The sequence below is a fragment of the Lissotriton helveticus genome, chromosome 1_1 (genome assembly GCF_964261635.1).
Source record: "Lissotriton helveticus chromosome 1_1, aLisHel1.1, whole genome shotgun sequence".
Lineage (NCBI taxonomy): Eukaryota > Metazoa > Chordata > Amphibia > Caudata > Salamandridae > Lissotriton > Lissotriton helveticus.
Window position 1 is genome coordinate 1,393,738,827 of NC_136057.1, and position 12,854 is coordinate 1,393,751,680.

A 12,854-nucleotide genomic window follows, 5' to 3' on the forward strand; every position below is an offset into this window, starting at 1 on the left:
CTCTTCAGATGCCTGTGCTCCCCTTGTGACTCCTTGCTACAGTCCCTTTTGAATGTTGAATGCATCCTCCTCATTGGGGGAAAGATGGTGGACTGCAATTACCAGCATCCCTAGTGGTGGGATGTTTGGACAGGCTGCCAGGATTCGGAAAAGTTCCGCTTGGGGCTGTAACAATTCACCCCCACTGCCCAACGCCTTCTGCAACCTCCGTTGGGGGCAAATACGGTGAGTCCGTGGCAATACATATATATATATATATATATATGTAGATAAATATAGTATATTCACAAAAACTAAAAAAAGAAGGTTAAAGATAAGGTATAGTTAGGAGAACCTTCTTTCTGCTTGCTATAGATACTCAAATTACTTCAACATCAGAAATTCTTCAGTGATAGTTATATCTTTAATTTATCATTTAAGCACCACATTCAAAGTAATATAAGTCATATATATAGCTCACATTTTTACTTATGCACCACCTTAAGATTCTGATAACTCATGCACCTCTACAGTCTTCTCACCTTTACTATATTTACACATTAACCCTGCTGCCCCGCTTATATTTTGAAGCAGATTTACTTTCACTGTCCATCACCACCTCTTACGCTTCTTAATAGCTCGCTGTACCAGGGCATTGTTACCCCTGCACTCAAATCAGCAGTGATCGTTCCAATCTTAAAAAAACCTGGGGCGGACCTTTCGGATCCAGCCAATTACCGCCCCATCTCTCTTTTGCCTTTCTTGGCAAAGGTACTGGAACGTCATGTAGTTAAAACCCTGAGTGAGTTCGTGGAAAGAAATAGTATCCTGGCCCCGAGACAGGCCGGTTTCCGCCCAGCTCATTCAACTGAGTCCGTAATTATATCCGTTCTGGATAACCTACGACAGGGAATGGACACTAATCATCCTCAGGCCCTGATCCTTCTGGATCTTTCCGCCGCATTCGACACGGTGGACCATACCATCTTACTTTCACGTGTCGAGGCGGCGGGAATCGGAGGGACAGCCCTGTTATGGTTATGGTTATCCTCCTTTTTGAGCGGCCGGACTCAGGCGGTTCGCCTTGGTGAGTACTCAGCGGATTTACGGCCCATCCAGTGCGGGGTCCCACAAGGATCTTCTTTGTCCCCCCTTTTATTTAACCTTTATATTGCCCCCCTTATTTTTGCTTTACAGCGGATGGAGGTCTCTGTGTTCAATTACGCTGACGATCTCCAGCTCATCTTCACCCTTTCTTCCTCTCCTGAGTCAATTTCTAACTTTCAACTCATCATGACGTTCATCCAGGACTGGATGAATTTCAACCACCTGAAACTCAATCCCGATAAAACGGAATTGGTGTTGACAGGTGGTTGCTCCAGTCCCTGGTCCTCCTCCTTTTGGCCCTCTTCCTTAGGCTCCCCACCCATTCCTGTTCCCTCCGTTAAAACTCTTGGGTTTAAAATTAACAATCAACTTTCCCTACACTCCCAAGTTTCTGCTGTTGTTTCCTCAGCTTTTCTTTCTCTCAGGACAATACGTAAAGTATCAAGATTCTTTTCCCCGGATGCGCTCAAGTTAATACTTCTGGCCATGGTAACATCTCGCCTGGATTATGGCAATGCCCTTTATCACGGCATAGCTGACTACTTGATGAGGCGCCTCCAACTGGTCCAAAACCAGGCCGCCCGGCTGGTTTTCAACCTCCTTGTCTCTCTGCACTGGCTCCCTGTCCGGCAGCGCGCCTTATTCAAGCTTGGCTGCACCATCTTCAAAGCCCGGACAGGTTCTGCCCCTTCTTTCATTAACTCAGAAATACATGACTACTTTCCATCGAGAGAACTCCGTTCTTCCTCCCACCACCTGCTCGTGGTCCCTCGCTTCAAACGGAAGAAGTGCGGGGGTTCTAAATTCTCGACCACGGCCCCAGCTTTCTGGAACTCCCTCCCAATTTACCTGAGAACCTGTCCCCAGTACCCTTTGTTCCGTAAAGGCCTCAAGACCTTTCTTTTCACTCAAGCCTTCCCCTCTTAAACAGACACTCCCCATTCTTCCTGCCCTCTGAGTAGCAGTAGCCTTTTAGCGCCAAGGAACCGCCAGGTGTACGAGCGCTTTATAAAACCCTTAAACTCAACTCAAACTCAAACTCAACTCGCCCGTTTTCCATGCACTACCTATACCCTTGCATATTACAGAAGTCAGAGCATCTGGGGGAGGAGTTGGGATAACGGCTAGGGCGGTTAACCTCGCATCTGGGGAACTGGGTTCGAGTCTCGGCAATGATGCTGAACATCCTGTGATTCTGGCCAAATCACTTAATCTCCCTGTGCTTAATAAAAATGTGTCCTCATGTAATGCAACTGGGGCTATGTAAAGCGCTCTGATACCTGATTCAGGTCAAGTTCGCGCTATATAAAATGTTGTAAAATAAAAAATAATATAAAACTGAAATCACTGCATTATTAGCAACATTTATGACACCTCAAATTATATGATTTGCCTGAAAACACTGCACGGGACAGTGGCAAGTTTGAACAGTGCCACCCATGGCGAACTTTAAAATGACAAAAGCCTTTCTAGCTCGGCGTGTATGGCAGTGTGCTAATCCTATGCTTAAAACTTAGCTAGAAAAACAGACATTTTAGGTGAGAAATTCAGAGTGTCGCAGGGGTTTTCGGGTCCTCTATTTAGGAGCTGCTCTCCTCTTAAACTTAGGATCGACCCACAGTTCTCTGGGTCTCTTTTGCATAATGTATGCCACACTCTAAGCCTGAAAGCATATTGTTTTGACTTATACTGGGTGCTCCCTAGTGTCTGGACAAAGCTAAACCTCTCTGAAGAGGTATAATGATAGCAGAACACGTCAGGGGTTGCGTTTATTCATTCCAAGTTGGCTTGGATGGTATTTTACCAATCCAAAGCTGTAATACTGTGCCTAGAGTGGTAGAAGGCTTTTGTAATTTCACAGCTCAGCGTGGCTTGCACTGTTCTAATCTTATGCTTAAAGACTTTGCTGTAGAGATGGCATAAGGCTTACCCCCTTTCTAAGTCAGCGTGGATGGCACTGTGCTAATCCTATGCCTAAAAATGTTGCTTTAAAAACAAACATTTGAGGTTGCTGGTGTTGTAGGGTGCTCTATACAGGAGCTGCTCTTCACCTAAATTTAGAAACTACCCAGAGTTCTCTGCTTCTTTTTTGCATGTATATATACACACCCACACACACACCCCCACACACACGTATATACATATATATATATATATATATATATATATATATATATATATATACATAAATATATATAAATTCACACAAAAAACAAAGGTTACCGGAACGTTATAGTTTTCTCAAGAAATTATAACTCGTGTCCTAAGGTAACTATAACTCACGCCCCGGCCATGCACAGTTTTCTCATCAATAATTTTATTGCGAATGTTGCAGTGATATTATCAATGATGTCATAGACGATGTCAGGAATGATTTACTATATTGGGTAATTAGCAGTACATGATGAATGCGTGGGTTATACATTTGGTTTTGTAGTGAATTTCTAACGTTCTTTAGATTCTATTTCTAACTATAACGTCCCTGTAACCTTTGTTGTTGTATTTTTTATTGAGTTTCTAGTTTTATTTTAACATTAAGAAACATTTAATTACCTTATGTTAATCCAACACCGCAGGCATCCAACTCCACGCCGCGCATGGTCGGGGGTCGGCCGCGGGGCCTGGCCTGCAGCTAGGCACTATGACCAACCTCCCACATGCAGGCAATCCAGTAGGGGGCACACAGCCCCCCTCTCCAGGCCAATTACGGCCCAAGGACCCCTTCTCCCGGGGCCAATCTATACAGTAAATAGTGAGGGGCACTCAACCCCCCCTCCCTGGGCCTATTTTGGCTCTGGGAACCCCATTTGCCGGGGCCCGGGCCATAAAAAATAAGGAGGCGGGGACATGTGGGCCCTCTCCCCGGGCCGATTTTGGCCCTGGGGAGCCCATCAATTGGGGCCTGGCCTGTCAATGGTGGGTCAGGCCCCACCCAGGGTACCCAGTGTCTTTTGTTGGAGGCCATGGGGGGAGCCCCAATACCCCCACGGTGCCTGCTGCCTCCCCACCTTCAGCAGGAGCCGGCATTGCTCCCGCACGCACAGTGCAGCAAAAAATGATGCTCCCTGCGTGTTGGAGCAATTTTTTCATCTGTTTCCATGCCCACTTTATAGTGGGCAGTGAAACAGATGAAAAGTCTGCTCCCAGCAGGCGGGAGTATTTTTCCTGCTCCCACCCACTGGGAACAGGCTTACTGTTTGTTCTTGCTTGTAAATTGCTCTTTGTAAGCTAGAGCAAAAAGAGGTTTTCCTGCCTGCTCTAGTATTTCTACTCTGCCCCCTTCTTTTTTTCACCTTTTTTCTTGAGACTCAGATGAGCCTGAGCCTCAAAATGACTGCCAACACTTCCTGGTTGAAGTGTTGGCAGCCAATCCGATATCAGCATGAGCTATGTTTGATCCACGGAGGATTTGCGTCCCTAGATATACAAATTAATTTTTTTCTTTAATCACTCCAAAACTGCTGATCAGATTTACACAAAATTACAAAACGGGCTCTTTCTGGACCAAGATCTAGCTTGCTGCCAAATCCTTATTGGAAATTGCATGTGAAAAAGAGTTTTAGGGACACCCCCCCCCCGGTATCTTGGCACCCGTTTGAAGAATCACCCAGAAACTTTGCAGACAGCAGCTAAAGAGAGTTGCAAATTAGTTTTGAAAAGTTAGTGAAGATTCGTCAAATGGCAAAACAAAAAACGATTTGTCTATGGAAACTAGGTCCTTACTATAACTACCTACTTGGGAATGTATATATTCACTGAAGAAAAAGGTTAAAGTAACATTATAGTTAGGTGAATTTCTCAGTGTAAACATTAACGTTTTGTACTAAACAAAACAGAGACATTCTCCAGTTGTAGCAGCGCTAACTATAACTTGCACCCCTGCCATGCACTGCTTATGATCTCACATATGGCATCACTCATAATATGTTCTATGACATCATTTATGAAATCACTGATGACATCATTTATGTCATTACTGACGACATCAGTGTGCTAGTTTGTTTTATACTTTTCATAGTGGTGGGTAAGTACCCTTTTACTTGTTTACCTAATTTTGTACAGCATGAGCCAGCTACTGTGTGTAAGTGTTAACAAAACACATCTGCTCCTAATGCACCATAGGTGTGTAGAGTTGTTGAGCATGTTATACATCTTTGTATTGAAGAGTAACTCTGTGTGTAGGTGATGACTTGTGTTCATTATGTTCCACTCAAGTTTTTTGGTATTGCAGAGAATGTTTTCAACAGGAGTAAGATTCTACGTAGTAGATACTACGGCACATATTTAATAACACATCACGCAGTGTAGCAAGACACCTTGCTGTGCTGCATGATAGGGAAAGGGCAGGAATGTGCTGTACTTAACACTGTATTTGCTGCCAAGCGCCAGCGCAGACACCCTTGCACCATGGTGCAAGGGTGCCTGCGTAGTAGGGAGAATTCTACTTCTACTGGTCACATATCAAACTCCCTCTGTAATCCCTACTTGAGAGGCCTGGGAATGTGTCAGATTTCTACACCTCCCCAACCAGAGGCACAACAAGGAGAAATATCTTTATTTATTTCCTTTGTTGCCTCTTTCGTTCTATGGTGAATTCTGCAGCACATATAGAAAGAAGAAAATGCCTATGAGGGTTGCTTTTGGGCATAAGGTGCCCCTTCCTGCACAAAAATAATCATGCCTGCAGCCCTGGAGACCCCCTTTACCACCAATGCCCTGTGTAACCCTGGTAGCATATACTAGGGTCTTATAAGGGGGTGAAGCTTTTGCCAATTCTGCATTACCAAGTCATAACCATCAGCAATTGGAGCAAAACTTGAGGGTGACCATGCAAAAAGGGGCACTTTCCTACAAAACATTAATGTTCTCTCTGACTTATTCACCTAACTATAATGTTACTTTAAGCTTTGTTTTTTTGCAGTTAATTTCTAGTTTTTTTCTTTTAAACAAAAACTGTTCTGTTTATCACACTTAACTATAACATTGCTTTGACCTTTGTTTTTGTCGGTGAATTTGAGGTCTTTTTTAGCGTAAAGAAATATTTTATTATCACATCTAAAGTCAACTCCCTGTTGATGATAAGGAGTTGGTCACAGGACCCTATATTTTTGCAAGGGCAAGACCCCACGGGCTCTCGTTTCTGAGCCTCCATCCCCCAGGTGCTTTTTTTAAGGGGAGGGGCCAAGTAGCCAACCTCCCCAAGCCTTATTAGGCCTTGGAGACCCCAATCTCCCAGGGGCTTTATTTATTGAAAGGAGAGGGGGCCACGTGACCCCCTCCTGAGTTTTTTGTGAGCCCAGGGACCCCATTCCCTGGGGCCTGCACTGTCAAAGGTGAGTGCCCTGGTGCCCACCCAGGGCACCCTCCATGCATTCATTGGGGGCTGCAGGGGAAGCCACACCCAGCTCCCCTCATGCAGCGTTGGCCCGCATTGCTCCAGCCTGTAGAGTAGCTACTAATTAGCAATATTTTGATCTGTTTCCCTGTCCGCATCTGTGCGGGTAGGGAAACAGATCAAAAGTCTGTTCCTAACCAGCTGAAGCATTTTTAAAGCGGCTTGGATCAGAGTTTGTGTTTTCTCCCGCTTGGAAGGAGATTAAAAATGCTCCCATCACCTGGAAGCAAACACAGGTCTCCTTGCCCACCATGGTGGGAGCAGGGAAGCTGCTATGTTGTGGTGGTGGGCTCCCCTGGTCATAGCATGTGAGCTGGCCCCTGGGAATGGGGTCTCCGGGGCCATTAATGGCTCAGGGAGGGGGGGGGGAACCCATTTTGAATGATTTTGGCAGTAGGGGTGGGCTCCCCATGGTCTTTAGCGGTTCGAGGTGAGTGACCTCACGGCCCCCTCCCCATTTTTAGAAATTTCGGCCACAGGGTTGGCTCTCCAGGGGCCTCAGATGGCTCAGAGAGGGAGCCGCGTTGTACCTCTCCCCTTGTACATTAATTGTGGCCGTGGGTGTGGTTTCCCTGGGCATGTCATGGCTCGTAGAGCGGGGGGGCGCTTCCATTTCATTATTTAAATTGGCCCTGGTAGATGGGGTCTCCAGGGCCTCTTTTTGGGTGGGGGGGTGTGACCTCCTTCCACATATGCGAATTCTGACCCTCTGGGTTGGCTCCTCAGGGCCATTAATGGTTTGTGTCGGGGCCACACAGCCCTCCTCCCTGAATACGGTTCCCTGGGGCCTAAACTTAATGAATGCAGTCAGGCTGCAATTTTTTTCTGATCCTACAGGAGTCCTGGGGGATCGCAGCAATTTTTGCTGATATTTATTTTTGTTTTGGGCTCAGGTTGTGGTCTACCTGGGTCCCCCACCCGGGGCCTAGGGGATGAGAGTATCCTACCCTGAAGCCTTATATTACTTTTCATTTTTTACTTCAGGACAGGGGACTAAGTCCCCGAATCCTGTAATGGCTGCAGTCAACCTTTTCCTGATGTTGCTGGCAGCCAATCAGACCGCTCACTGAGTCTGACTCCCGCGCAGCAAGATGGTACATGGGAAATAAACCTTCCTGGACCATCAGAGCACTGTTATTAATTTGGTGCTCCCCGAGAGTCTTTTGAGCCTCTCGGAGACCCAACAGTTCAGATATACGATTATTTTCTAACTGTAATTTCTCAAAAACTACTAAACGGACTTACAACAAATTACAAAAAAACACAATCTTGGACCAAGATCTAGCTTCCTGCCAAATTTGGTATAATTCCGTTCAGCAGTTTTTGCTGTAGCCATGTCTAAAGGTTGATGGAAAACACTGTTCCCTAGCAAAGTTCTGGATCATCCACAGACCCAACAACAAATCCCTTCCTCCCAGCCTTCCAGAAGATCAGACTCCTGCCTAGGTTTTGCAGAGAGCTTTATTCCACTCAGCCGATACTTCAGAGTCCAGCACCATAAATATCTTGTCAACATGCACTGCTAGGAGGCCCACTGCAAGCTGGCCCATATGTAGAAAGCACATAGGATTATGGCTTCCTCCCAGGGCACAGTCAAACAGTAACAATGGACGCTTGAACCGAGGAAACATCTCTCATCAATCCAGTAATACTAACAAGTGGTGGGTGCTATTAATATGTGAGGGAATATGCACACCAGAGAGTAGTAGCACATTAGCTCTGATCGCTGTGACAGTCGACCACTATCTTTCTTGGTATTGGGCTGCTATATCAGATAGATTGTCATTAATCGGACCATAGAAAAATATTTCTTATCAATTAACAAATGCATGCAACTTTGATATTACAGGAAGATTTAAATTCATGAGTTCTCTTCCCTGTGACGATTCAGGGCTGTTACTTACAATAAAAGGTCAGGGAAATACATATTGACATCATGTGAACACACCTGCAGTTTGTGGAGGAAGAGGTTTGACAACTGTACACAGATTTGTGCTATCAGTAAAATCCTCATTATTCAGGCCTTCCTCTGACATTAAACTCAAACCTACATACTATATATTTCCAGACACCATGAACATACAGAGCATCTGCCCTTTTTCAATCTTTTTCAATCTTTGATCATCTCTCTTGATAACAATTACCTACTATTGGCTTCTTCAAAGCCTCATGTATGCCCATGATGACACTAGCGTGCAGTTTATCAAATATGTATGATTTACATATGTATGTTTCCACACATTCTTTTCCTAGATTCTCCTAGAAGTTATTTTATTTCATTAACACACATGGTAGGGAAACATCAATTACAATTTAGGCATTACATCGTAGTGCCTTTACAACGCAGCCAGAAGCATGACTGCGATGTTACCATGAGTTTCATTACAGCGCACGTTGTTGCAGTGACTTGCTTAGGAAATGTAGTGGTCAACTGGTGTTGGATTTTAAAACCAAGACCTTCTCTACTGATACACCGTCTGGAGTTGGAACAGTAAGTTCACCTATTCCAAAGTCTAGCGCTTCCCTAAAGCAAGTTGTTGTAATGACTTGCGTTGTAATGGAACTCATGGTAATGACACAGTTGTGGTATTGACTGTGTTGTTAAACCACGCATAGTTTTGGCATGCATGGTAACAGATGCTATTCCACAGGGGACAGTGCAGCACTCTAATGTACCCTGAAAAGACTGACTGCTTGTATATTGACTATTGTGTTTTGTTTCAAATCTACAGGCGTGGTGATGGCAAGATATGGTCAGACATGGAAGGATATCAGGAGGTTCTCACTCTCTACTCTGAGAGATTTTGGTCTGGGAAAGAAGTCCCTGGCGGAGAGAGTGACGGAAGAGGCTGGATTTCTCTGCTCTGCCTTCAAGTCCAAGGGTGGTAAGTTTCTAATGTTGAAAGGCATCACATCGCCCAGCAAATCAATTGGCTGTATGGCTCCCTCTGGTAGAAGATGTTTGCAGGGATACCATTTGGGCCACCAGAGACTAGAACTAGTAACTATGATTCAACTGATGTCAACCCTTTGAATACAACTGTGACTTCAGGTTTACAGATTGCAAGGGCAGTGGTAAGGACAGAAATCAAACAGGTCTCTTCTAGACCAATGTTTACTTTCTGAATTTTCATTCTCTTGAACCTCAGCTCATCAACGTCAAATAGGAGGGGGTTGTGGGACAGGCCTCAAGAGCTTCAGCCTCTTCTTTTGTCGCTTCAAAATGAAAACAGACCTACTATTGAGAGTTCCCTTTCCCTGGCCCTGCAGGTCCTGCTAGAATTGTACATTGGAATGCATTGGAAAAGCTCTCAACCTCAGCAGTGCTACCCTTACTGGAGTTTATGGGGGGAAAAGGTTGTAATGCTGTGGAAGAGCTACACTAATATCTACTCTGCCTGTCATTCTCACAGGCTTCCATAGGCCCTACTGCTCATAATCCATTGGATCTTCTGGGGAGTAGAAGGAAAAACCTGGTCGAATTAGGCTCCTGTGATTGAGCTTAGAGCGATTCCTGTGCATAAGTGGCTATACCTGTGTACAGAACTGTATCCTGGCATAGGTAGCTGAATCTGGGTCTTAGATACCTACAAGAGGTATAATATGCTATTACTGCAAACAACTGTAGATCATTTGAGGGTGTACTTAAACTAATGAATATGCAGATGTACATGTGTGCTGGTTGTGTTGAGGCATATCATTGTTTTGCCTACGCCTTTGAAACTGAGACTGGGCATTGAAGCTGTGTCTATGCTTGTGAGGCTGAAATTGACTATTTGTCATCCAATGGTGTAGTTGAGGATTTAAGGTTTTGTTTGGTGTTATATGTTTACGTTTGGTATATGATGGTTGAATCTAACCTTGTATGATTGCTGTGCTTCTACCATATTAAGGCTGTGCCCCAAGAGCATCATGAGAGCATCTTATCATCTGTTTGGCAACTTAAGTAAACGTGTATCTGCTTTATAAAAAAGTTGGTCCTAATTTATTAACTGTACGATTACAATAGCAGTTTTTATATTCAACGATGTCACGTCCCCAAAATATTTTAGGCTCAAAGATTATAGAATCATGTGCCCTTTATTGAGATTGGAAGAAAAGGTCATGTAATGTAATTTCATGAGATATCATAATTAGGTGGGGGGGACATAGAGCTAATGACATCACTTCTCCTACCTCCTGCTGAAATCACATTTTTGGATTATTGTATATAAAATCATGCCTGAACGGTTTGCTTTTTATTTGGGAGTTTCTCCTGTGCCTCTGGTATCAGACCAACCTTTGCCTTGTTTGACATAGTGATCAATGGAGAGTAAACATGTTCATTACTGCAAACAACCTAGTTTGCTTCTTACTGCCTCATTATGAGTTCCTCCTATTTAGGTGCGGTGGTACTGTGGGCCTGGAATCTGTGATTCTGACTGGTATTGCTTGACCTAAATCTGATTTTTACAAGTTATTTCCACTGGAACTGGGAATAACACATGAATCCAAATCCATTTACCACCACTTTGAAGTAAGTGGTAAATAGGCGAGGGGGCTTTCTTTAGCCCTAACGTGTGGATGGTGTGGGTGGTGAGGGAGCAGGGGGAGAGCAGAGCTGATGAGGGAAGATCTGGCAGGAACATTTGCAGTTCCTTCATTGTGCAGGAGTAGTGAGGACAGAGGCTGTGGGTCACAGCTACCTATAGCCCAAGCAGTACCGCACACTGGTCCTGGTCTGGTGCCCAGTATAGGAAATACCAAGTCTTGAGTTTGCTGACCTGGTAATTCTGGGCCCAGAGATACTTGGCAGGTTCGAATGGTCCAGAGCAGTATCCTCTCTGCCAAGATGTAAATGTACAGGAATTTATATAGCGCAAAAATCACCGAGCGGTTTCTAAGCGCTTGCTTAGGGAACCCGTCCTGGTATTCCCCTGTGAGATAACCCCGGCAGGGTATCCACAAGGTGAAAGCCAGGCATCCCGCCGCGAGGGGCCGTTGTGGAGATTAAGCAAGCTATTGCCCAGAGTCGCAGAGTGTGAACCCGTGAATCGAGTAGGCACCGGAGCGAGAATTGTCAAGTCCATGGACATTTTAGGACTCAAGACCCCGCCGAGCCGGGAATTGAACCCTGGTCCCGGGCTGACCTCTGCTTCCAGGTCTGCCTCCTCTAACCAGTGAGCCACACTTCTCCACAATATACAAGATACTGTTCCAGTGCTCCAGACCAATGGCCTAATGAGAAGGCATAATAGGACACCATCATTGAATGGTGTTCCAAACGTCCAAAAGAGAAATCACAGACCATATGCATTCATGCTCTGTAAAGAAAGGTTGATTCAATTGAGGCAGAATAGAGACATAAATTGACAGACATCCATGGCATTTTGCAATGCAAACTAAGGAAGCCACTGAACAGCTTACTAATATGTCAATTTATCTGTGCCTCACCCACCGCTTAAACAATTCCTCCCCTACTTTTGGATGGTATTTATTCGTTCCTGCGCCCGCCTGTTTTACAGATCTAATATTTTCGGACCTCCATCTCCAGATAATCTGCTAGTCCATAAGACAAATACTGTTGCTTTTGTTCATTGCCTTTTTCTTTCAAGAAAATCTCAAATTTAATTGACATCACAGTAGCTTCAAAAGTCCGAGGGGCTGTGTTGTAACCCATGATAGTCAAAAGGGTAATTTCCCCAGAGCAGTACACTGGCCAGGTGTGTAGGGTAACTCAGATTCATGGGCAGAACTTTTTCCACCCTATAGCCCTGGCATCCCTGGAGTGGAGTGAGGCGGTGACCTAGAGGAGGGTCATTGTTAGTTCCCAGATGCACATAGACTGTATTCTGGGGAATGAGTTGCACCCGGTGGCAGGAGAACTGTGAGGGGTGGCTGCCAATGGCACCCTGACCGTTGAGTTTTCTCAGGGTATCACTCCCAAGCGGAGGGTACTGGTGCCCAGATGAAGGGGCATGGTGAGGGAGGACTCACCTCTATCCCCTGTTCAGCTTCATGGTATAGACTCTGGTTCATTGGCCAGTGTCAGGATACCACCCCTGAACTGCTGGGAGGTAGAGTGGAAGTAGGATGCAAAACACCTGTGGCTATTGCATCTCACTCTGAAAAATCTCAGTGGTCCCAGAACCTCCAGGAGCAAATACATAACTCCTTGCAAACCCTAAGGCTGGAAGAGACGCCTACCCAATATCCCTTCTTAGAACCTCTACCTAGCAGTGGATGGCCCAAAGCCTGGCTCCTGACAGTGGCCTCTGTTAGTTGCTGTCTGTATGGGCAGAATTTTCCTTGGGTTGGGGACAGAAGTTTGATTCAAAGGGTGGGAATGGGCCACATTACTTTGTTGGCCATGATGGTACTGTCTTCCAACTGG

At 45.1% G+C, this 12,854-nt stretch overlaps 1 protein-coding gene across 2 annotated transcripts in view; it reads left to right on the plus strand.

The window, feature by feature from the left end:
• Window positions 1–12,854, plus strand: part of LOC144825548 (cytochrome P450 2D6-like) — a 470,217-nt gene that overhangs the window by 89,427 nt on the left and 367,936 nt on the right. The window contains exon 3 of one of the 2 annotated variants that reach the window (XM_078684165.1): window positions 9,214–9,366. The exons of the other annotated variant lie outside the window; for it this stretch is intronic. Coding sequence (XP_078540291.1) covers window positions 9,214–9,366 — 153 coding nt within the window. The remainder of the gene's footprint in view (window positions 1–9,213; window positions 9,367–12,854) is intronic. 2 annotated transcript variants of the gene reach the window in all.